General features: G+C 43.2%; 1 protein-coding gene across 1 annotated transcript in view; it reads left to right on the plus strand.

The window, feature by feature from the left end:
* The first annotated feature begins 2,987 nt into the window (after window positions 1-2,987).
* Window positions 2,988-26,706, plus strand: part of LOC107108771 (clathrin heavy chain 1-like) — a 56,457-nt gene continuing 32,738 nt past the window's right edge. The window contains exons 1-6 of the mRNA XM_015409289.1: window positions 2,988-3,286; window positions 20,542-20,749; window positions 21,375-21,377; window positions 24,953-25,221; window positions 25,741-25,902; window positions 26,417-26,530. Coding sequence (XP_015264775.1) covers window positions 3,245-3,286; window positions 20,542-20,749; window positions 21,375-21,377; window positions 24,953-25,221; window positions 25,741-25,902; window positions 26,417-26,530 — 798 coding nt within the window. The 5' untranslated portion in view covers window positions 2,988-3,244. The remainder of the gene's footprint in view (window positions 3,287-20,541; window positions 20,750-21,374; window positions 21,378-24,952; window positions 25,222-25,740; window positions 25,903-26,416; window positions 26,531-26,706) is intronic.

The raw sequence follows: 26,706 nt of genomic DNA on the forward strand, positions 1-26,706 counted from the left end.
CGCCCTTCCCCGTTGTGGGAAGAGCATCCGCCATCGCTGTTCCATAGACTGGAAGTCCAAATAAGTTGATTTTTAATGTTTTTAACTGTTCACCACTTAAGAACGTAAGAACATAAGCCATGTTGGATCAGGCCAGTCGCCCATCCAGTCCAACACTTTGTGTCACACAGTGGCCAAAACTTAGGGGCCATCAGGAGGTCCACCAGTGGGTCCAGAACTCCAGAAGCCCTCCCACTGTTGCCCCCCAAGCACCAAGAATACAGAGCATCACTGCCCCAGGCAGAGTGTTCCATCTATACTTTGTGGATAAGAGCCATTGATGGACCTCTGCTCCATATATTTATCTAACCCCCTCTTGAAGTGGTCTATGCTTATAGCTGCCACCGCTATAAGCATAGTGAAGCCCACATGTTAATTACTCTTTGGGTGAAGAAATCCTTTTATCTGTTCTAAGCCTACTGCTCATTAATTTCATTGAGTGCCCATGAGTTCTTGTATTGTGAAAAAGGGAGAAAAACCGTTCTTTCTCTGCCTTATCTATCCCATACATAATTTTGTAAGCCTCTATCATGTCGCCCCTCAATCGTCGTTTCTCCTGGCCTCTTTAACCTTTCTTCATAGGGAAAGCGTTCCATCCCCTTAATCATTTTATTTGCCCTTTTCTGCACTTTTTCCAATGCTATCATATATTTTTTTGAGGTGCAGTGACCAGAACTGTACCCAATATTCCAAATAGCAATAGCATTTTGAGAACCCAGATTGGGTACAAAGGCAGCACAAACATATAAATAAGCATATGTAAATTTGCCCAATAATGTTAAAGTTGAAATGTAGCAAAGTTTTTTTTTTAAATTTAGAGACCCCTCACTGTCTTTGGCCCTAACTTTAGTTTACTTTGTGAATAAATTAAGGTCTGAGCACACACAAAGAGACCTCCATGGGCCCTTAAATATTAACTGAAGTCTCTAATCCCACAGGATTAATTCACTGCAGCACTATCATGGCATGAGATGACTAAGCGTGATGGAACTTTGCAGCTTGATCCCCTTTACCCAGAACTAAATTGCATTGAGTTTAATGGAATTTACTGCCAGATAAGTGTCCATAGGCATGCAGCCTTACTGGTTTTGAAGCACTGCTGTTCCCTTCCTTGTCAGTGTGGATAAGAAAGAAGGCATATATGCACCTGGAGTGTAATGAGATGCACTTTACATGCAAAAGGTTCCTGGTTCAATCCCTGACATCTCAGCTAGTGGGGCTATGAAAAGCCTCTCCCCGAGGAAAATCTTGAGCGCCACTGTCAGTCAAGATTTGGCACTCCTGGGTTAGCTAGACCACTGGCAGGACTTATTACAAGGCAGCTTCATATGTTTGCTTTGGGCGTGCTTACCTGCGATCACCTAGCACAAATAAGTTACACAGGCAAATGTTAATGCAATGTATTTTGATTTCCGCAGATCAGCATGACTACACAGTGAAAGGAGCTCTGTGCTCCAAAGTCCTGAAGGGGTGGCCGTGTTAATCTGTTGTTGCAGCAAAACCAACAGAGACTTGTGGCACCGTAAAGAGTAACAGATTGACTGCAGCATAAACTTCCATGGAGTCTGCTATTTACATTAAACATGAACCGTTGGTGCAAGGAGATGCTGTGTTGGTAGAGCAGAAGGTCCTAGGTTCATTCTCAATGGAAAAAAATCTCATGTAGATGGTTTTGGGAAAGATCTTTTCCCTGCCTAAGACTGTGGAGGGTTAACTGTCCAGTCAGATGTGTCTGAGGAACGGGCACCACCAAAATCTGACAAGCACAGTGCACGTTTACTCATAAGTGAAAGACAAGAGAGCATAATGGCATTTACTCCCAAGTAAGCGCACGTCAGATTGTAGCCTTTAAGGTGCTACAAGACTGTCTTGTTTCTGACACATTTTTATATTACTTTTCCTCCAAGGCTCTCAGGGCAGCACACCTGGAGTCTTCCCTCTCTTTCACTTGATCCTCACATCAGCCCTGCGAGGGAGAATGAGCTGAGAATGAATGACTGGCCTAGTATGCTGAGTGGCAACATGAACCCAGGTCTCCCCATTCTTCACACAACTGAGGCATGCATCTTTGCATGCTCTAGAATGACATATCAGCACACTTCTAATTTATTCCACCACTACTTGACTTCTTAGAATTCACAGAATACTTTCAATGTGCTAGACATTTTCCAGAGCTACCTAAATTAAAAAAAAACAACAACACAAAACCCAACAAGGGTGGGTCTCTGATATAGTTGCCAACTGCCTGAAGAAAAGATGTCCCCGCCCAATAAAGGTTTGATGAAATGTCCTTTACCATTTACGTCCACACTAGGAAAAGCGTCACCTGCCTATTAAGCCTGTTTTAAAAGGATATGACATTTTTCTCCAGGCTTGTTGCATCTTCAGACCCAAGAAGAAGCTTATAGTAGATTGTGTCATTGAAGGGAAGAGCATAGGCGGGTTGGTAGGTACACTGGAGGCAACTACTGTAACATCAACGTTGTAAATACTGCTTTCATGTGCCAGAAAGAGTAGCAAGCCAAACCTCCAGCAATGGGGCAAAGGATAAGACGAGGGCGGGTGGGGGGGGGGGGGGGGGGGGGTCCGCGCTCAAAAATCACGTGACTCCGTGCGGCAGGACCAGATCCCCGCTCCCGCAGCGGACGAACACGCAAGTGTTTTTTCCCAACCTTCTTCAGCAGTAGCTTGAGGGGGGGGAAAACCGAGAGAGAGATGCTAGCCCAGCCCTCTCTCTCTCAAATCTCCTTGCGAAGGAGACGAAGGGTGAATCGGTGCGTGGGAAACATCTGAAGAGCAGAGTTCTGAGAATTAAAAACAAACAAACAAAAAACAACCACTTGGGCAGGGACTATTTGCTAGAGGACCCTGCCTCCTTTTTTTAATCCCCGTCTGAGGGGCGGAGTGATCTCCACCGTAGAGTGATGGGGTCCGGGAGATGAGACAGAAAAGGGAGCCGGCGCCGGTGGAGCAGAAGCCCTGAGAGTGGCAGAGGGGGAAACCTCCGCGCTTGCGCAGTCGCGGCTCTGCCTGCCAACCACCACCCCCTCCCGTTGCGCGTGTGTGTGAGGGGGGCACAGCAGTGGCTCCTTTTCTGCTGCCAGCCCCTCAGCGCTCCCCCCCTTACCCTTAACACCCACCCGTGGTGGCCCCTTTTCCTCTCTTTGTGCCCCTCACCCAAGGAGAGGGCTCCTCTCTCTCAACCATGGCTCAAATACTCCCTATAAGATTCCAGGAGCATTTTCAGGTGAGCAACTGCTGGGGGGGGGAGGGGCTCTGGAGGGGGGGGGTTCTGGCGGAAAACTGTGTGTGTGTGTGGGGGGGGGGGGCCCCCTTTGTGGTATCTCCCCTCCACCTTTCAACGTTGAGTGGTGAATGGGTTGGGGAAAGCGGCTGCGGCCTACTGTGGGGAGGGGTTGGCTTCCCCCCCACTTGAGGGGAAGGGACGTGTCTGTGTGTGTCCAGGGGCGTAAGCCCCCCCCCCAAACCCCCCCCCGCGAAGGGCAGCGGGGACAGCGAGGGAAGGGAGATGGGGGGTTAAAAGGAGGAAGGGTTGAGAGAGAGAGAGAGAGAAGCTCCCTTTTCTGTATGTGTATTTGGGGACGGCTCCCCTCTGATTTTATTGTTTGGAGGAGGTTTTTCTTCTGTTTCTAATTCTCAGGAATGAAGGGACAAAATCTGGCTTTTCATTAAACACCGGGGGGGGGGGGGGTTTGCCCCCCCCCCCATGTTCACAGTTGACTATTTTCAGATAAACTCTTTATTTCTCGGTTGGGGGAAATGATCTAACTCTCGCTGCACCTGATATAGGGACTGGATGTTTGTTCTCTCTCTCTCTCTCTCCTTTTTGCGCTTGATCCAGGGCTTCCGATTTGGGATTGCTGCCTTTGCGGGTATTTGTGCAGAGTCACTGGCCCCTTGAATGACTGACTCTCCACCTCCTCCTCCTTTTTGTATGTGTGTAGAGTGGAGAGGCAGGCTTTGAGCTCTTTGGCTGCATTACCACACTGAAAGAAATACGGGGTGCAGTGAAGGACATGTTCAGAGCGTGATTGTGGGGATTTGGGTGGCAGCTGCTCACAGCTTTGCCCTTAGGGATGTTTTCACCGATCAGCAGCTTCTGAAGCTCCCTCTCAAACCCTGCAGATTGAACTACGGACTGAGAAGGATTTGGAAAGGAGCAGATAGATTTGCTCTGAAACCTGCAGCTCCCTAGCTTGCCTTCCTTTTCTACTTCTGCCCCTCTGGCAAAAGTCTTTGGTAGTGTTAACAAGCTATAAAGGCTGGGGCCCATTACTGAGATTTAGTCCTGCCCAAAGCAACGGTGACTCTCACTGTAAATTGTAGCTTGCCAGAAGAGCTTTTGCATGAGGGGTGGGTGGCAATGCCTGCAGATTGGGTTTAGAGAGAATGTTGGCTTTAAAAGCACAGTTTAAAGCAGGAATTGAAGGAATTCTATAAATGAATGAGAGGACAGGAAGTTGACTTGGCAAGCACTCCAAGCTCTGCACCTCCCTTTCTGTGTTGGAGGCCTCCATTTCCAAATGTGAAGTGCCTGATGTCACCATGTGTTGTTTCCTGTTCAGTGCTGGAATTTTTACATTTTTTATGGCTGCGTTTAAATATCTTAGCTTCCTCTAGTGAGTTATACGAAGGATCTGCAAACGTGAACATGCTCAACTTGCATTACAAACCTAGTTCTTCAGAAGTTTAGCTTATGATTGCTGGATGACTGCAAAAAGAATACATTGATTGGTGTCTTTGGGTGGGATAAGTAGGATGGAGTTCCTGCCCCTGACTCGGACTATACTAGATTAATTTCACCTGTGTATGTACTCCAACTAAGTTAAGGCTCATAGTGGAAGAGAGAAATTAGCCTCCTACTGTTTAAGTTTCTGTTTTGGTGAACCTTTCAGTTGATTGGTAAACCTGATGGAAGTGACACTGTTTTATTTTATTTTTTTAATCTTCCAGGTTGTCCTTTGTATTCCCCTTCAGCCTCTGGGTTCTCTTAGCTTCTCTTTGTCTCTGCACCTCTTCCACTCCTTGATCTGTCCCTGCATAAGGATTAGGCACTACCCGTATTGACAGCCTTCCCTTATAAAAGCTGGACTGTGAATTTATTTCATTGATGAACTGCGCACTCTGAACATCACACCAGTTCAACCAATGAGTGTCCCAGGTTTCATTGCTATGAGGGCAATACAGTATAGATTGTAGAAATGTAACTGTTTTAAATTTGAATGTTTAAACATTCAGTGTTTATTCTTGCACTAATTTAATGAGACTACAGTGTCAATGTAGGATGACAGAACTTAATGCTATGCAAAAGCAATAGTATGAACTGTATACGGGACTTGTTTCAATTCCTGTGTAGCCTGATAATAGGACTTAATGTGGTATTCTACTTTGTATTTTTGATGAGTAGGGAAGGTGACAAAAGAAGCACCTCCTAATGTTCTATATATAAGGGGAGATGAAAGGAAGCTTTGCCTCTGAACCAGTATACTAAATTGAATGAGTATTCTTCCAACTATTCTCCCACACTGTTTCCAGAAAGGGCCTGTTGAGAGCCAGTGTGTTATAGTGGTTAGTGGATTACTGTCTGGGAAACTAGGTTTAAATCCCACTCTGCCTTGGAAATTTGCTGGGTGACCTGGGTCAATCATACTCTCTCAGCCTAACCTACCTTACAGGATTGTTGTGAGGCTAAAGTGGAGAAGAGGAGAAAGATGTAAGCTGCTTTGTGTCGCCAATTGGAGGGAAGGTGGGGTATAAATGAAGTCAGTAAGTAGGGAATTGACCATGTTTGGCTATCCTTGAACTGATAAAATCAACTTGATAGCTATATATACACTCATTGTGTTAATGTAGCGGTCATTTCTGAAGAACTCTTGTTGTGAGATAGTGACTCCTATGGTGCTGCTGTTTTACTATTAAAACTGGAAATAACATTAAACTGTTGAGATGAAACAGCTATGGTGCGAAGCAGTTAACGAGAGCCATAAAACAGTAGAGAAGGGATAGAATGAGGAGAACTTGAGATTGGCAGTAAAATACCAGGCATGCAAACGATTCCTGTTATAAGGAGCAATATTTAAATAGGTGGTTTCTGCTGTGTCAGACTATCTATGAAGCGTCTGTTCTCTTAGCCAGATGTGGGTACAAGAGGGAAACCAAAACAATGAATGGGATGCTACATAGTGGATTGTGTCAACCACTGTGTTTTGGTGGCAGAAAGAGCACTTCTGTCAGTGCAGTAGAAGAACAATTCTTGCTGATTTTTTTCTCTAGCACCCAAGTTCTCTGACTCTTAACTCTAGGGGGTCATTAGGTTGCAGAAAAAGTGGGAGGTGGGAAAGACCTATTTCATAAGCTTTGCTCTGCTAGGCATTTGCTGGATTCAGCCCACTGCTCTTAGTAAATATTCAGTCAATGGTCAGTAAATGACATCAGGAATGGGACTTAAGTATTTAGTTTCCACTGATCATGGAGGTTTGGCTCCCACTCCTGTTCTCCAAGAAAATGAAATTGGAATCTAGTATTCTGGTTGCTTCATTAAAAACTGTACTTGCTGATACATAATTAGTTGTCTTTGGAGGCCTGGTATGAATAATAACTTAAGTATGTGCTGCTGACACCCGCTAGATTTGCTTTTGCAGGTTCTGAAGGGCAGATCAGGAAACCTAGAAGTGAAATGAACTGTCTTAAGAACATATCGTTATGTGTTTTTTATGGCTGTTGATGCAAAATAAAGCATATAGAGCATCTTACATGCTTAACTCCCCTATTCCTTGTAAAGAGATATATGGACAGACACAGTCTTCATGAGTAGGCTGCAAAAATTGTGAATCATTATCTGAATGAAACTATTTGTTGCTTTCTCTGTAGAAACTATTCTCTCAGTTGTGCTGAAACTCTGATATAAAAAATGGCACTGCTGCTATATAACTGAGCTTTCTTCAGTTCCTCTACACACAAGTTTGTGGGAACCAATAACTTGGATTTGATAGCCAGTTAAAGTTCAGCTTAAAATTTCCACTAGGAAATAGTTGTCTTGTTCCTCCGATTCTTTTCTACCTTTTTTTCTTTTTCTTTTGCTTCTCTTCTTTTTTCTGTATTTTGTTTCCTCAGTTTTACTTTCATATATGAAAATGTTAATAAAAAGTAAAAAAAGGAAACAGTTGTCTTGATCATGGTTTGCTGAATCTCTGCTCAGTAACAGACTTTTAAAAATCTGGTGAAGAACTAGAGCTTGCAATGTACTCCCTAAATGAATGCGTATTTGCATGCCTATATTACAGGCAGTAAATAAGCAGCATTAAAATTTGATTAAGCAATTAAAAATCACAGCTGGGAAATCATAGCAGCAAAATAACTCTGCAAAGATGTGATTTCACCAACACCAGAGTGGGGCACAGATCTCAACAGAAAACAGCCTTCCATCAGAAATCACCCCTAACTCATTCAAAAGTAGAATAAATACGTTTGTCTGACATTTATCCTCCCCTTCTTTCAAGGAGCTTAGTGTGATATATCCCTCAATAACCCTTTGAAGTTGGTCTGGGTGGGAATCTGAAACCTGGTTTCCCTGGTCTTAGTCCAGCATTGTATCACCCAACACATGGGATTAATAAATTAAAGTATTCTACAGAACAAATTAAAAATATTGGTTGGGCTTTTTAAGGAAGGGTAATAGAGTAAGAGCAATCCTAAACAGGTCTACTTGAGTTTATTCGGGGGGGGGGGGCTTGCTCCCAAAAAATGTTCTTAGGATCATCCTGTCAGTTTAGTGGATGGAAGACACATTTACAGGTGTTTACAGGTCTGTCATGAGAAAGACTGCAGTAATCATTCTTCCTCTCACTGGGGATTAAACTCCCACCTTCCTGCAAGTCTGATATTAGAATATCAGTGGAATTCTGTGTGTAGCTAACTAGGGGAAGGCTTCCTCAAATGGGAGGGAGGAAGGAATGTTAATTTTAAAAAGTTGTTCAAGTGCATGAGGTTAGATTAATGGCATTTGAGTACATTTTGGTTCTTGAGGTCCTGCAGGCCTTCAGTTTTTCCATATTTCAAAAAATAGGCTTTAGATTTCCTGTGGCACCTGGCACCATCCTGGACAGAGAAGATCCTGCCTCCTGTGATTGAATGAAGAAGCACAGATGGATTACTCCAGCTCTTCAAGTAGAAAACATATTCTTTGGGATATGAATTTCTTCCCTTTAATGTAGTCAATTCTGAGTAGCCCTAGTTGTTGTAGATTTGTAGATAAAACAAATGAGATGCCTTTATTTGTGTGAAATGGGACTTAAAATGATGCAAAAGCTATGAGATAGGCACTCTTAAACACTTGTGTTATATTAGTGCCAATTTATTATTATTCATATTTTTAAAACATTCCTTGTTTTGCCTATTACACTGAGTGAAATATTAGTCTCTTAAAGTCAGAAGTAGGAATATAGCATTTATTTTAGATGCTATTTTTATGCCTATTACAAAGCATTTCCATCCATGGCCTCCTGAGAACAGTGTGTAACTGCAGTGAACAGAGCCTATTGATGTAAGAGTGGAACATTGCCATAACTGAACAGCATAGAAATGTGGCAAGGCTGCAACTTCTTGTCTTGCTCAATGCTCCAGAGCACAACTTGAGAGAGTTTGTTTCTTTCCATTCTCCATCCTGCCCCTCCCCAATCTCTGATGCCTGCTTGTATATTCATCTATGGATGGATTTATTAAACCTCGTCGGTGGCACATGGTCTGTAAGGCCTAGCTTCTCAAGTTATCCATCAAGTTATCCATCTAATGTTTGGATAAACTACCTTCTTTCTGCAGAACTGGAAAGATTTCTTCTTGGCTGATACATCATTTCTGAAATGTTGCATGCATGCTTTCTAGACACCAGTTCCTTTTGCTTTAATTTGAATTTGCCAGAGACTTCTGTATTTTCACTTTGGGTTTTTATAAACATGCAGCTATGTTTATGGGCTGTAATAGATTCTTTTGTTGCCTTTAGATTTAGTCCTGTATGCTGTTTCACAAATGTAGGGTTGCTAAAAGAATGATTGAAGCTCTCCCCCCTTTCTCTCCCCCTATTCACTGCTTTGATTTAAAGATCTTCCAAATCTGGCCTTCCAAAAATAATAGAAGAAAAATACTGAGAAGCTGCACGGTGGCAGTAATATTTCTGTCTGTTGGTATTGATAGACTTGCTTCAGTTTCCCTCTGTTGTGTATTAAATGGCCATGAGCCAAGAGGAAAGGTAGGGTATAAATATTCAAATAAATGAAAAAACGAATAACATGTATATTGCCATTTGCAGATTATACATGCTGAAATAATATTGGGAAGATTATCAGTAGTGCTGAGGTCTGTTAAAAGGGTCACGTAACAGATAAGAAGACCTCTGCTTGAGACTCTGGAGTTTGGAGAGCTACTGCCAGTCTAGTAGACAGTACTGACCTTGGTAGACCATTGGTCTGATTCAGTATTATGCACCTTCATGTGTTCCATGTAACTTTGTAAAACATCCTTTTGTGAAGGGTATTTGAAACCTTTTCTCTCCCTCTCTCCTCCATGAAAGCCAGAATACAGTAACAAGTGCTCATGGCTAAACTAGTGGGCCTTATCTTTAACCCACTTTCCTCCTAAGAATGCAACATTATTTATGAAAATATTATGCTCTCCCTTTCCCACCACAGTGGCTCAAAGCAGCCTACAAAAACCTCTAACCTACAGATAATACATGATTAGACAAGAAAAAACACAGTGATACAACTTTCCAGTTTGGGAGCCAGTGTGGCAAAGTGCTGAACTGCGATTGGGGAGGTATGAATCGTAGCTATACCATGGAAGCTAGCTGGGTGATGTTGGGCCTGTCATACTCAGCCCCCTATCTCACAGGGTTGTTGAGAGAAGGGAAGAGTGTTGTAAGCTACTTTGGGGAGGAAAGGGGACAGTATAAATGAAGTAAATAAAAATTCCCCTCAAAATAATACTCTCCTTTTGAAATAAACAGCAGGATGCCCAGCTTCAAAAAATGGTTGTAGATTTCTTATGAAAGTGAGCAGTTTGGGGAGACTTCTGTACCACCCTAGGAAGGTGCTCTATAATATGGAGTTGCCAGTGGAAAAGAACAGTCCTGCGTTGTGGCCAAACGGACAGCTTGAAGGGATGGCTCAGCCAGGAGGTGGCTCTGACATGACAAGCAATTGTATAACAAGTAAAAATAAAAATAGAAACACTAGGATGCACTCTAGACTCGTCAGCTTTATTTATTATAGGTATATTTGCCATATATAAAAATACACAGATTTTAGACATACATTCAGTGAGATTCTTGGCGTGATGGCCATCAGCTACCTCCTAATGTTGGAGCTGATTCTGGTTCGGTTAATGCCACCTTTTTACAGGCCCTATGTGAAGTCTTGAGTTTTATCCTCACTTGTGGGGGTGAGCTGTACAAGTAGAAAGAAGGGGCTTCTTAAAACCCTGAATACTCACCTCCCCCAAGACTTGTAGAGCACCTTTGCAAAGGTTATGGCCCCCATCAAGAATCACGGAGCTAATCAAAAGTACACAGTTTCAAGCTTGCTCTTATATTGTGGAATTTGGTGCAGTATAACACTAGGCCAAGCAGTGCCTGAAAAATGTTCTGTGTGGAATGTGGGTGGGAAAAGTAGAATATACCAGTGCATAACCTTGAATGGGAGGGGATGAAACTGGAGAACATGACCAGGGCTGGGTTGCTTCCCCAACTCCATGCAGCAGATAGATCCAGGTGATCAACCATGTTGGTCTGAAGCAGTAGAACAAATTTAGAGTACAGTGGCACCTTTAAGACTAACAAAGGTTTATTCAAGGTATGAGCTTTCGTGTGCAAGGCACATTTTTTCAAATACATTGGAATAGTAGGTAAACTTACAGACAGGGACTTAACAGCAAAAAGTTCAAAGCATCATCAACTACTTACAACCTCTACTGGATAATGACAGTTCTCTTTCACAAGTATTAGGGGGCAAACCTCTTCTTGCGCACAGACAGCCCCCCTGTCTCAAACAACTCCTCATCCACAGTGATGCAACATATAATTTGAACATGGACCCTGGGACCAGAGTGTGCAGTAAACCCAGATACCAACTTTGCAGCCATATACACCCAGACAAGGCAATCACTCAACCTAACAACATCAACTACACCATCAGAGGCTCATTCACTTGTTCATCTTCTAACATCGTATATGCCATCTAATGTCAACAATGCCCTTTGGTTCTCTACATAGGACAGACAGGACAAACCCTACACCAGAGGATAAATGGACACAAATCTGACATCAAGAATTACAAAATTTAGAAACCTGTAGGAGAACACTTCAGCCATCCAGGTCATTCAATGGGTGGCCTCAAAGTAGCTGTTTAAGGAACTTCAGGAACAGAATGAAAAGGGAAATTGCTGAATTACAAGTTATTACAACACTTGGAACAAAAACCTCCTGAGGACTCAACAGGGATATTGGTTTCTTATCACAATACATATGCTAACATGTTCAGTTCTGTATTCTCAACAAGAAAGACTATAAATCCTCTGTATTTTAATGTATTTCCAGAATAGTGTATTGGAATACTGAATGTAATGCAAGGAATATTGGGATGTCTGCTGACAACATTACATCCAGCTCAAAATATGCTGTTAAGTGCCCTCCATGCCTGAGAGGAGACAATTAAGATTCTGTTACTTCACACAATTAGAAAGAACACCTTTAGACATTTATCTGCTATTGTGACATATTTATTGCTTTACAGCTGTTGACCTTATAGCTTTAACTTGTTATTTAGTTTTTCACTTTGCATAACTTAAACATAATCATGTTACATGTTAATTTGCTTTTAAGTCCCTGTCTATAAGTTTGAACTTCACTTACCATACCATTGTATTTGAAAAAGTGTGCCTTGCACATGAAAGCTCATACCTTGAATAAACCTTTGTTGATCTTAAAGGTGCCACTGGACTCTAAACTTGTTCATGCAACAGAGATCATCATCTACCTGTTATGAAATTGCCCTGCACTGGGGTGATACCTGACTCCTAGGGGAACTGAAATGTGTCTAATAATGAATATGACAAAATTCAATCTGCTTTGGATGGAGGTAACACTGCCCTAACACCGAGAGATCCCAGGTAGCAAAATAATTGCCCTGTGTAGTTATTGAGTATGGAATCTTCATTTCCCCCCTATTCATTGTATTATCTAACTATCAGGCCAGAGGTCTTGGTTGGATGGGCCAGTTTAAAATTACCACACTTGGTTTGGAAAATTCAGTGGATCCAAATTGCATATCTGTGAAGTATTTAACTCAACATGTGCAACTTCTGAACCCCACATACATCTGCCACATATAAATCTTCTTCGTGGTCTCTGTGCATCACACCCTTGGGATATACTGCGCCTGCGCTGACCTTCTCGGTACCGGTAGCTAGCAAAAGGGATTTTCGCGCCTCTCCCAGGTCACGCGCCGGCTCCACTGCGCATGACCAAGGAGGGGCACGCAGATTCCGCCAGTTCTTTTCTGACCGCCGCGCTGGTAGGACGCCTTCTGCTTCGGTCTGTTAAGTACCTAACTTTTTGCTAAACTTGCGTTTAGTTAGTTTCCTTTTCTTTATTTTGTTTTTTGTAGTTAGCATTTTTCTTCGGTGTGTTTGTTCCTTGTCTTTAACGTTTCCCCCTCCGCTGGCCTATGGCCCCGCGGTGGGGTTGTTTCAAACGGTGTAAGACTTGCGGCCTTAAAATATCTCCCACCGACGGGCATTCGCTTTGCCTCGTCTGTTTAGGGGAGTCGCACTGTGTTTCTAAGTGCGGACATTGCCAGAAATTCTCGAACCAGACGAGAAAAAACAGGGCAGCTCGTCTGCACTTGGCTTTGATGGAGAAGGCGCTATCTCCACAGTCGTCTTCGCCGTTGGACACGTCCGGGCACGCCTCGATGTCCACCCTGGCTGCGGACACTTGTCCTCCCGTTTCGGGACCATCGACGTCGACGGTCGCAATCGATGCTTCGGCACCGAAACGATCGACGCCGATAAAAGACCACCCCGTACCTTCCAAGATCCGGAAGCAGGGGATATCTGATGCCGTACCTTCCAAGATCCGGAAGCAGGGGATATCTGATGCCGTACCTTCCAAGATCCGGAAGCAGGGGATATCTGATGCCGTACCTTCCAAGATCCGGAAGCAGGGGATATCTGATGCCGTACCTTCCAAGATCCGGAAGCAGGGGATATCTGATGCCGTACCTTCCAAGATCCGGAAGCAGGGCAAAGACTCACAGCAGTCGAAGAAACCTAAAACGGACAAGTCGAAAGTCCATAAGGTTTCAGCTAGTCAAGGTCGAGATCTCACGCAAGAACCTCATCACCTGATTGGTTCAGATCTCGACATCGACCTTACTCAGCAGACAAATCAGTCGCAATCTGATATGTCGAGTCGTCAATCCTCTCATGCTTCCCCGGAACGTGGAGTCGATGATCGACACCGACCGGCATCCCCTACTTTAACCTGGGATGAGAGACAGTGGCATTACTTGTATGGAAGCCGATACCCATACCCATGGGCTTTTCCTCCACCACCTCCACCTGACTGGGATCGTCAATCGGTGTCATCCCGCATCTCGCAGTTTCGGGATCGATCCTCGGTATCGAAGCAGTCCATGCCGATACATCCACCAGACCCGGCTGCACCCCCGGTCAACATGCCGACAACGCATCAACCGGAATTACCCGGATCATCCCCGGAACCATCCAATGTATCCTCCGATTCAGACGACTCCTCTGAACATATAGAGGACGTGAACATACAATCCACCCCACAGGATGTGGAAGCGGATCTGCCTATTTCTCCATCAGAGGATGTTAAGTCATATGGAGACTTTGTTCAACGTATGGCGTTGGACCTGTCTATGACTCCTACTCTCGTTGCCAGTTTCGTGGATGACAATGTTTTTGACATTATGCATTCCAACACTTCGCCTTCTGTGGCTCTTCCAATGACAAAAGTCCTCTTACAAACTACTAAGGACTTTTGGACCCATCCAGCCTCCATTACTGTATCCAATAAACGTCTGGATCACATGTACAAGATCCAAGAATCTGGGGCTGAGTTTCTATACACGCATCCTAAACCCAATTCTTTGGTCGTATCGTCGTCCACGAAAGGAAAATCGAGTCACTCAACGCCATCAGATAAGGAAGGAAAGAAGTTGGACTCGGTGGGCAGAAAATTTTACACTGTCGGTGCAATGGGCATTAAAACGGCAAATTATGCAGCCTGCATGGGCCGCTATCAGTTCAATTTGTGGAAACGCTTAAACGACTTCCTTCCACATGTACCAAAGGAATGTCAGCCTCAGATTAAGAGGCTTCAAAATGAAGGGATGGTACTGGCTAGACATCAAATTAGTGCTGCCAAGCATTCCTTGGAATCTGCTAGCAAGACTCTAGCAACTTCCGTAGCCCTACGCAGACATGCCTGGCTCCGTTCCTCCTCATTGCCATATGATACCAGATCGTCGGTGGAGGACCTTCCTTTTGAAGGCTCTGGACTGTTTAGTTCCACCACTGATACGGTATTACAGGAAATGGATAAGAGTATCAAGACGTCTAAAAGTCTGGGAATCTCTCCCCCAACTAAATACCCTAAGACCAAGCAATGGCCTAGACAATCTTGGTCTTCTAGACAACCGTACAACAAATCGCCTACGGATCAATGGCAAAGACCTCCCTCTTCTCAGTCAAGGTCTTTTCCCCCTAAGAATAAAGGACAATCATCGGGTGCCTATAAGTCGAAGTTTCCCAAGAATCCCAAACAGGGGCTTTGACTTCAGCCTTACTGCTCATACTCGCCTCGCTCCCTTTCTTCACGCATGGCTGGACATTTCTACAGACAAATGGGTTCACTCTATAATAAGAGATGGCTATCTCATAGAGTTTTCTCAAATCCCCACAATTTCCCATTTCGTCGGAACTCCAACGTCACCTGTCCTGATGCAAGAAGTACGATCTCTGTCACTGAAAAACGCTATAGAGATAGTCCCGGCGGCAGATCGTTGCCACGGGATTTATTCCAGATATTTCACGGTCCCCAAGAAGGACGGAGGACTTCGTCCAATTATGGATCTAAGATTTCTCAATCGATTCATTGTTTACAAAAAGTTTCGTATGACCACTTTGCAAAGTATTTTACCACTCCTGCCTCCAGGGACATGGATGGTCACTTTAGATCTCAAAGACGCTTATTTTCACGTCTCCATCCATCCTCGTCACAGAAAATTCCTCAGATTCACGGTCGGAGAGGACCATTATCAATTCAAAGCCCTCCCCTTCGGGCTCTCTACCGCCCCCAGGGTTTTCACGAAGGTAATGGTGGTTGTCGTCGCCCACCTTCGTCTTCAGGGCATTCAGATTTTTCCGTACATAGACGACTGGTTAATGGTGGCAGATTCAAAGGACTGTCTCCTTCAGCACATCACCATTACACTGTCGACCCTATCCTCCCTTGGAATTCTAGTCAATTTGCAGAAATCCATGCTGCAACCTGCAACTCGCGTGCAGTTCATAGGAGCTGTCATAGATTCCCTGGCCACTCGGGCCTACCTTCCTCGCCAACGGGCAGATACCATTCGTCTGGAAATTCGACGTTTGTTCCGATCCAATGTGACATCAGCAGTCCACGTTCAGCGGATCCTGGGTCTCATGGCAGCCACCACCTCTGTGATCGAGTGTGCACGCCTTCGCATGCGTCCGTTGCAGCTTTGGTTTCTAAAGAAATTTCGCCCCTCCTTTCACCCCCCAAGTCTTCGACTAGTCGTGCCTCCTCAGGTCCTTACCTCCCTGCAGTGGTGGCTCGTGGACACCAATTTGCTGGCGGGTGCACCGTTCCAACCGATTGTTCCCGTGATGTCGATCACCACAGACGCCTCCCTGTGGGGTTGGGGTGCTCATACGGACGACACTTGTGTGGGTGCTCCATGGCAGCCCCTTTGGAAACGTCATCACATCAACTATCTGGAACTGCTGGCCGTAAAATTTGCCCTCAGATCCTTGCACAAACAGGTTGCAGGGAAAGCTGTGTTAATATTTACGGACAATACAACTGCAATGGCTTATATCAATCGCCAGGGCGGGACAGTGTCCAGATCCCTTTGCAGGCTAGCTATGGACATATGGGAAGAGTGCCTTCATCGGAATATCACTCTCCAAGCTGCCCATCTGCCAGGAACTTTGAACCAGCAAGCAGATTTCCTGAGCAGAGGAGGAGCATCGGACCACGATTGGGAGCTGAATTCAAAGTATCTCCTCCCTCTTTTTCAACGTCTGGGACATCCCCACATCGATGTTTTTGCAACTCGATTCAACAAGAAGTGTCCCATGTTTTGTTCCAGAGCGGGGTTGGACCCTCTGTCACTGGGGGACGGCCTGTTGATATCGTGGGCTCACAACTTTCTGTACCTATTTCCTCCGATTCCGCTGCTTCACAGGGTGTTGGTGAAAATACAACACGACAAGCCCCATTGTCTTCTAGTAGCCCCCTGGTGGCCTCGGCAAGTTTGGTTCCCGACACTGTTGAGGTTAGCCAAGGGATCCTTTGTACACCTGCCGCAGGAGTTGGATCTCCTCCAGGCTCAGGAGGGCCAGGTCCTTCACTACGATCCTCTGAGTCTCAAGCTGACTCTGTGGGAAATACGCTTTCAGTGATGGACGCTCGTATCAATGATGTCTTGTTGAACTGTCGTAAACTGTCTACTCGGACTTCCTACACAAGGAAGTGGAATCTATTCCTGCAGTATTTGAATTCCTCAAATCTACCTCCTCCGCCAGTGGATTTGAGGTCTATTTTTGCATTTATTTTGTCCAGAATGGACTTGGGTCTCAGTTTTTCGTCGGTTAAAGTGTATTTAGCTGCGGTGTCAGCTTTTCATCCATCTGTTGATGGGTTTTCAGTTTTCTCGCATCCTCAGACAAAACAGTTTTGTAAAGGCCTTATTCGCCTGTACCCTCCCCGTCGTCCTCCAACCCCGGCCTGGGATTTGGCTTTAGTTTTGCGTTTTTTGATGGGAAAACCTTTCGAGCCATTGGCCACTTGCTCTCTAAAATTGCTGTCACTCAAGACTGCGTTTTTGGTGGCCATTACCTCTGCTCGTCGGGTCAGCGAATTGTCTGCTCTGAGGTGTGATCCACCATACTTAAGTTTTTCCCCACATGGGGTTTCATTGTCTTTGGACATCTCCTTTTTACCGAAAGTTGTTTCGGAATTTCATTTACGTTCAGATGTAGTTCTGCCATCATTTTTCCCGTCTCCTGCTAATGAAGAGGAACGGAAATTGCATTCTCTGGATGTTAAGAGAGCGTTGTTGTTCTATTTGGGCAGGACTAAGTCTTTTCGCCAGTCTCCAGCTTTGTTTGTTGCTCACAGTATGCCCTCCCAAGGGAAGAAGATCTCTTCCCAGAGGCTATCGAGATGGATTGTGGAGGTGATCAAGCTCTACTACGCTTTGGCTAAGAAACCTCTTCCAGGTCAGCTTCGCGCCCACTCTACGAGGGCGGTAGCAACTTCCACAGCTTTCCTGCGAGGTATGCCGTTGGAGGACATCTGCAACGCTGCGACTTGGGCTACTCCGCTCACCTTCGTGAAGCATTATGCCCTTGATGTCCGGTCTTCTCGTCGTGTGGCGTTGGGTCGGTCTATATTGCAGACGGCGCAGATGTAGGGCCTCGGCCCCTCCTCCAGGTAAGAGTTATTGCTTGCTATTCTCCCAAGGGTGTGATGCACAGAGACCACGAAGAAGATAGACAGGTTGCTTACCTGTAACTGGTGATCTTCGAGTGGTCATCTGTGCATTCACACCACCCGCCCTCCTTCCCCTCTGCTCTCGGCCCTTCATCTTGTTTCTTTGAAGGCTGTTGGGTGGCGGTCAGAAGGAACTGGCGGGATCTGCGTGCCCCTCCTTGGTCATGCGCAGTGGAGCCGGTGCGTGACCTGGGAGAGGCACGAAAATCCCTTTTGCTAGCTACCGGTACCGAGAAGGTCAGCGCAGGCGCAGTATATCCCAAGGGTGTGAATGCACAGATGACCACTCGAAGATCACCAGTTACAGGTAAGCAACCTGTCTTTATGTTTGCTCAAAAGGGGGTTAAGTTCCCCTTCCAGTCTTTGCAAACATATATTCAGCCCGCATTTACAATATTTATTTGACCTTTTGAATTGACCCCTAAATATCATGTGGTAAATCAGTTATTGAGACCCAGAGGGGATGCTGATGTGAGAAACGGCAAATCCTTGGTGATAAGTTCCTTTCCTGTCCCAATTAATTAGATCTTAAATGTAAAAACAAAGCAATGGGTAGTGGATTATTTTCCTCCACCTTCTGCAAGAAATATGTGCTCCTCAAGATGGACAGTGGCAGCATTGAAGGCAATTTATGCTCATGTTTAAAAACTTTTCTTGTAATTATGGGCTGTGGTTATAAGAATGGGTGAATATGTTCTGTATTCCAGCTCACCTGTTGCACTCATATAGTTCACTAGTAAGGTGCTTTCTCCTGGTAGTCTTTCTTTTCGGAACGTTTACAGGGGGGACAGAAAAGCATGATGGGGTAATTTCCCATTGGCAAATTAAGTGACAGTATGATTCCTATAGAGATGCATGTAGGCCGTCAACAAAAGGATGGCTAGCACAGATTATTAAATTTCACAACTCTTAAGGCAAGTAGGGACAATAAAGTAAGGCAACAGTATAAATAAATAGATCTTTAACCATTAAACAATTAGCTAAACAGGAAATAATAACAATTAGGATGACAACTACCAAAATACTTGGGTAAACAAATGGATATTGGTTCTGTTGTACACAGTCCCTCAGCTATGATTTGGATAGTAATAATTGTGATTAAACAGTAGAAGTCTTGTGAAAGCAAGCCTTTGATTTGATAACCTACGAATAATTCTGGTGTTCATGATATAAACCCATGATATAAACCCATCCGTGGCAGGTGTGGAATCAAACAACAGAGTAGTGAAAATATGTGATGGATACTTAATACTTGCTGTGTGGAACATTCATGAGGAAGATATTGATTAGATTTTACTGATGCAGGAAGCTTGTGCAGCAGTCTGTTGCAGGTGCTTGGCTCTTGGTCTGCCTAAACATAGACATACGTGTTTTTGGTTCTCTGTTGCTGAAATGGATCAGACTTAGCTGATCAAACAGAATAATAATTTGATTGACTGCTGGTTGCTGTATTTTTGGAGGGATGCTTCCTCTTTTGTTTTTGGTTTTTGCTTTGCAGAAGTCCAAGGGTGCTACCTGACACTAACTCAGTTTGAAATGCTGAACAGGGATGCAAATATAACACATGGTGTTTGCAAGCAAGGTCTTAAGGTCCTTAGCTGGAGACATTCTTTCCCTCTCCCCCTTCTCCAGTTTAAACATCCAACCTGGTGAAGAGTTCTGGATAACTCAGACTTGTACATTGTTCTTTGTTGTTGGTCCCATTAAATATATTATGCAGCTTTCTTTTTTAGAACAGTAAAATTTGTAGAAACTCTAGAACATAAGAAAACCCTTTTAGGGGGCACACATTGGGGCATGGAGTGAAATATATGCAATACTTTCTTAGCAAGCTTATTTTACCGTTCAACGAGATTTGGGTTAATATGTGTCAGGGTCATTTGGTTGTAAAATCTATCACATTGGATGAGTTAATGTATACTGTAGCATATTAATACATGCAGCTACTCAAATTTATACAGCAAATGTATTTTTCAGAATACTGGATGTCTGCATTATGTATAGGAATTTGCATTCTCTAATGCCATACATTGTTTTACTCAAAATGTGTGATGTGAAGATTTGTTAAGAGTTAAACCTAGTCTCAAAAAAAAATTCATTAAAACAGAGTATGTCACATGAATTTTTCACTGTTCCCTAGAACTTCTAATTGTTCTTCTGTAAAAATTGAAAATCCCTCTTAAAGTAAAAGGGTTCTTCCCAGAATTTTTCTAGCTTTTCTCCAGTGCTTCATATCTCTAGAGCCAAATGAAGTGTTCAACCCACAAAACAAGACTTACATCCCTTCCAGTGTGTTCACTGTTTGTCTTGTACAGTTCTGCTATACAGTAATTGTCTCAGTTCTTCTGGTCTTGTAAACTGAAGCTCAGTTTCTAACAGTGAGACTTAAAATATTTATAAATATGGCTAGTAGTTATTCTTAAAATAGTGACCAAGAAGCTAATGTTAACAGTATGGGAATTGGCATAACATCTGAGGTGCTGCTATGCCTTCCGTCTGGGTTATTGTAGAGAGTGCCCCATTTCCCAGGACTATTTTTGGATTGTTCTGCCAAAAAAACCACTGTAAATATTTTCTTTTGGATACTTAGGAGGTGCTGTCTTCTATGGGCAAGATAATCTAAGCAACGTTCAAATATTAACTAGTTATCTTCTGTTTAGCTCCAGAATCTTGGAATTAATCCAGCAAACATTGGATTCAGTACCTTAACAATGGAATCTGACAAATTCATATGTATCCGTGAAAAAGTTGGAGAGCAAGCACAGGTTGTGATCATAGACATGAGTGATCCAACAACTCCTATCAGGCGTCCAATCTCTGCAGAAAGTGCCATAATGAATCCAGCTTCGAAAGTAATTGCTCTAAAAGGTAAGTTAAATTTACTCTATTGGTATTTACCTGAGATGAAAGGTGAACTGCAGAAAAGGCAGTACAACTGTAATGCAGTTGTGCTGCAAACTTAATTGACATCCAGATAAACAGATAAAATACAATTGGCATAAAATTGGAGTGTTAGGAATAGTGTGACTTGTCAAATCCTATATTAAGCAGGCTTCCTTGGTAAAGTGTTGAAAAGTAGTGTTCAGATGATGCAGTTAATGTGCATTCTGGTCTGTAAGATGCATCTTTATAGATAGTGTCTTTTCCAACTCAGAAAGTGCATACTGATGTTACAGGGTGGTATTTGTCAGCAGTCATCTGACATTTAAATCTGTTTTGTATTTCAAAATGCAGATTACGCCCTGTAAATACAAGTCACAAAACAAAGTTTAGATTCAGCTGCAAGTTTTGGGCTAAGAAAAACTGAAATGTAGAGTTTCTGTTGCAGCTTGTCTTCAAGATTCTGAGACTGTGGTCTTTCAGATGCTCTCTGAGCATCAGCTAAAATTGTCCCTGTCCAAGCAGATGCAAAAGCTCTTTAGTGTCTAGTATTAAAATGGTGTCACTGTCACTGACCATGTACTTTCCTTCCTGCATTCTTGTCTTAAAACAGATGGTGAGTTAACTTGTCCTGACACATTTCATGTTTAATAGTATGGAATGGTCTAATCTCATAAAAAGTACTGAATTTTGCAAAAAACACTGAGTTTTGCAAAAAAAGCAATCTGGCACTTCATTATAGAGTTAATTGGGATCTAGGTGCTGTAATTTTTTTAAGTTTGGAGAACAAAGCTACTTTTTCTCTATTGTTTGACTTGGTGGGTATAACTGTACCAAGAGATGGCCACAAGCAGTCCATCATAGTACAGTTAGTTAATCGACAAAAACAGGTTGCAATACTTTTATGAGAGACCGCTGCTAGCATGGTGTCTTGTGTGCTGGTCACTGATTTGATCTAAATGTGGTACTTTGTCCCCAAAGTCTATAACAATACTTGCAGGGGTCCACGATGCTATTGCTTAACCTTTTTATTGGGACTGTATGGTCAGAAGCCTTGCACATGTGCTGAGGCTTGCTAAAAACATATTGGAGGCAGTAGACTACTTTGAACAGCCTCTTTGTATACAGCATGCAGTGAATAACACTAATGGTAATTTTGATCCAAGACTCAGTCTCTGTATGCTATTAAAAGTGTACTAAGCACTGTCTTGGACCCCTATGAGTCAAGCTATTGGCCAAGAAAAAATTATGTCCAGGGTTACAACTAAACTCTAACTAAAATCTAACACTATTTTGTTGCTGTGCAGTGATCATGCTAACTACAGAGATGCAAGTAATATAGAATGGCAACATGAGAGGGGAGCTACTAATTTGTAAGAGTTGCGGTAGCATTATCATATACCTTTCTACTTGACACTTCAAAAGAAGATGAGAGATGGGCCTGACAGTACCTCTTAATGCACTCATCCGGTGGTGGTAGCAGAACTACAGCCTACACAAAAAACTAGCTTCCAACATGTAGATAAACTTGCGGTGTTTCTTTGAACCTTGAGTACTGGATTCTAAGCTTTTCTGTGTGGACTGTGGGGATGACAGATAAATCCTTCTGCATATTGTTATTTCCCTGAAAACTTAGTGTGGTTCATTTGACCAATGAGCCTACAGTACTAGTCCCTGAGAAACAAAGTGCTTCTCTAAGTTATGTGTATGCATACAGATTGCATTTCTGGATTGCATGCGGCATTCCCACAGTGATCAAAGCATTATTGTCCTTGTATCTATGTATCTTGTTTTTTGTTCTGTACCACTTCCAGTAATCTTCGTTGAACAGAATGGGGAATGCAGCACACTCTGGGAGACATTTCCATATGCATAGCATGGGAATGCCAAAATGCAATTTCATGTTCTACTCTTGCACAAATGTAAAGTATATGGCCTCATCTGCAATAAGAGATGTTACTGGTGAGACTGGGATAAAGATGTAGCATGTTCCTCATTCCTCAAATTTTGTAGAACTTTCTAGTCAGACATGAGTCTGTTTGTTAGAGCTGCTGTGCTCTTGGTGTGTCCCTTCCCAGTAATAAAACTTTGTACTAAGAAATCAGTTAAAGAGGCTGCAAAATAGGATGACATCATCTGACCTAACATAAAAACACGTGCAAGGCTTTAATACATCCACGTCTTGGAAATTTTAGCCTCCTCCTTGGCATTGTTGCAATAGTAGGGGCTCAGCATAATTATTCATACCCATCCATCTTCAAAGATTTACTTTTCCTTGTGGGATCAGAGGTAAAACAGAGGATGAGAGAGCTAGCTGGACAGGGGCAGTACACATAGAAAGGGCACATTTAGCTGCAAAGGAAGATCAAGGGCTTTGATATGAGGTGAAAACTCTAGGAAATGGAAGCACTTTGAAAAGAGGCTTCCTTGAGCTTTCCCTCTTGGCAGCTATGCTTGATTCTTGGTATTTTTTGCTGTTGCTTATCAAGATGAATAGCACTTCGTTTCTCCTTTTGCCCCTTCCTGGATCCAGGCCACTTTTGCTTCTAGAGAAAAGAATGACTAATCTGTTCTCCTTCCAGATGAGGGATAGTTCAATTGGGTTAACAGGGTTTGCTTCCTTTTTAGAACAACAAAAGCTGCAATTCAGAATGGGCTAGTAAAAACTAACAGCAGGGTACTCGCTTCACTTTGCTTCTGACTACAGACAATTCTAGGATAACTATTCTGTATAATTCTATGGGGTCAGTCAGATAAGTCTCCCCCCCCCCCTTTTGGGGCAGAAGATGCCTCTTACCCAGCCTTACTCTGGTCTAAAAGCCCTGAGAATCATAAAGTTAAATACTTACAATTCCAAGGTTTTGGAGCACACAGAAGGTTTCTAGAGCCTGCAGATTTCAAAAAAATCACCTCTGTGTAGTATGCAAAACTAGAAGCTAGCAAATTATGAAGTGAAGCTAATAGTTGTCGAAATAGTTTTGAGCTTGCCGTTTGGACAAAGCGTTCAGTTTAAGATCATAACAATCTGGATTATTACATGATGATGCAAACTAATTATCTGAATTTCACCAGTTGCTAGGAAAGGAATACCAGTGGCATGTCTGTATACTTGCTGTATGAGAAGATTGGGGGTGAAAAGCACACTGGTTATAGCATTAGAGCAAAGGCAGATGGGGCAGTAGATGGTCCTGGAAACAGTCTGTTTAGAACCTGCCTCCTAAGTTTGTAGAGAAAATGTCCAAGAATAATTTGAATTTTAAGGCGGGGTGAAACATGAATTGGAAACTTTTCAGTAGTAAGTGTTTGTCCCAGGATCTGCCCGGTGTCTCGGACTAGGGCCTTCTTTGATCTACCTAGCAGAAATACTAGCCTCAGCCATTGCAAGTCTTGCTTCCTACTATGAAGCAATGATTGGGGGGGGGGGGATAATAAATTCTTCCCAGCTAATGCTTAACACCCTCTTCTCTAGACAACTCCATCTCTGCTAACCCTTTTGAATCTTCCTCTGTAATTCAATGACCCTAGAATATCCCTTTCATTTTCTTAAAGTAGCTTTACTTTTGAAAGACTGGAAATGATGCATAAACATCACCAGATAGAAGCATTCTGTTTGTGCTTCCTTTTTGAGAACTTCTGATACTAAATCTTGTGAGGTCTCGCCAACAGCTGGCACTTCACATATTGGTATCAAGAGTTTCAAGTCCATTGAATACAGCTGTGGATTAACATTTTCTGTGCCCACAGTCTACACTGCTGTACTCTATTCCCTATTGCTTTACATGTGGCTGGAACTATACATTCAGTAAAATGAGATGGTAGAATCCTGAGGCTGTCGAGTGGTCTAAAGAGGATGAATTTTGCACTTGGGGGCATCAGCTTTGAAAACATTCAAGCTTTTCTCTGAGTGAGTTTTCTCTTACAAAGAGCTGCTTGCTCATGTGTGGACTTTTTGGGTGGGATAACATTAACAGTGTGAAAGCATTATTCACTCTACCACATCAGGGTTCTGCTACCTCTTTACACTGCATGTGTAGTATAGGCTCCTGTCTTTAACTATAGTCCTAGAAAACAATTCTTAAAAATTGCCTTTGTTTTAGATCTTTTAACCCGAAACGTAAGCTGTGGGAGTAGTTGTTGCTTAACATTCCAGAGTTCTGTGATTTCTCCTTGTTTTTGTATCTTGTATACTAGCGGGGAAAACCCTTCAGATCTTTAACATTGAGATGAAAAGTAAAATGAAAGCTCACACAATGGCAGAGGAAGTGATCTTCTGGAAGTGGATATCTGTGAATACGGTTGCCTTAGTGACAGAGACTGCAGTCTATCACTGGAGCATGGAGGGAGAATCGCTCCCTCAAAAGATGTTCGACAGGCATGCCAGTCTTGCGGGCTGCCAAATAATCAACTACAGAACAGATGAGAATCAGAAGTGGTTACTGCTAATAGGAATCTCTGCCCAGGTAAGCAATAGATCTAGTGTGGTAAGAGTGTTGAACTGGGATCTGGGAGACACAGGTTCGACTCCCCACTCTGTCATGGAAGCTTGCTGGATGACTGTGGGCCACACACACTTTCAGCTTCACTTACCTTACAGGGTTGTTAGGATAAAATTGTGACGAGATGGATGTAAGATGCTTTGGGTCCCCATTGGGGAGAAAGGCAGAGTGTAACCTAAAGTAAATGCTAGAGAATAAATGTGGCTGGGGGTAGGGGAGGAGTTGCCAGCTTCGTTCTCTTCCTGTAAGATGGAGTAAATGTTTTCCAGTCATGGCTGGGTGGTGGAGCTGTAGTTTACTGAAAATGTAAGTAATACGTTTTGCTTTCTTGCTAGTTCAGATCAGCAGGGATATATGGCATGTATTAGAATCTGTCCTGTTGAGTTAATAACAGGAGTCCCTTGGAAGGGTAAGAGTTTTTGAATCTCCTGGTACTGGTAAAGCTCTTGTCCACTTAATGTATGTGGCCCTTGTTTTCATTAGCAAAATCGTGTGGTTGGTGCCATGCAGCTGTATTCAGTAGACAGAAAAGTTTCCCAACCTATAGAGGGTCATGCAGCAGCATTTGCAGAGTTCAAAATAGAAGGAAATGCCAAACCATCCACACTCTTCTGTTTTGCTGTGCGAAGCCCTGCAGGAGGCAAGGTAAAAATCTTGATGCTTGTTTTTTTTCTCCTTTATTGATGCTAACAGCTACTTTTATTCTGATACTTGAGACTGTTAACAAATGAGAGTTCTTCGCAGCAACACTAAGTGTTTGTGTCACTATCGCTAAATACTGCAGGTCCTTGAGAAAGAGCCAGGAAAGCTCTGTGTCAGGGTTTGAGATAAAGCTCCTAGTGATGAGATGAAATTCCTAGTGATGATTTTCTGATGTGAATGGATACTGAAGAGCCTCTGACTTGGATAATCACTACAGCAGTGAACTTGCGATAGCTTAACTTGATATATACAACATTCTGAACTTGAAATACACAACATTCTGAAACAGGCTATAAAACAACTTTAAACTTTTAAACAAAGAATCTTAGGCTTTCTCTTAGGGAAAATCAGAAAGATCTGGGAATTGTTTTATCTTGAATGCAAAAGCTAGAAGTTTGAAGCAGAATGGTATGGCAGTGTAACACAGTTGATTTTAAAACTAATATTGTCTTTACAGCTGCATATAATTGAAGTAGGCCAACCTGCTGCTGGAAACCAGCCCTTTGTCAAGAAAGCCGTTGATGTATTTTTCCCTCCCGAGGCTCAAACAGACTTCCCAGTAGCGATGCAGGTAATTAATGTGACGCTTCTGGTGAGCTGTCCAACTTGTATGGATTGCAATTGTAATAGCATGATATTGCTTCTTTTTAGTCTGAATGTGGATAGTAGTACAGGATCCTCAAAAAATATACTGGCATAAGGAAAACTCCGCACACTAATGAGGCTGGTACAGTTATTGCTAATAAG

The sequence above is a fragment of the Gekko japonicus genome, unplaced genomic scaffold, assembly GCF_001447785.1.
Source record: "Gekko japonicus isolate JY-2015 unplaced genomic scaffold, Gekko_japonicus_V1.1 scaffold508, whole genome shotgun sequence".
In the NCBI taxonomy this organism is placed as follows: domain Eukaryota; kingdom Metazoa; phylum Chordata; class Lepidosauria; order Squamata; family Gekkonidae; genus Gekko; species Gekko japonicus.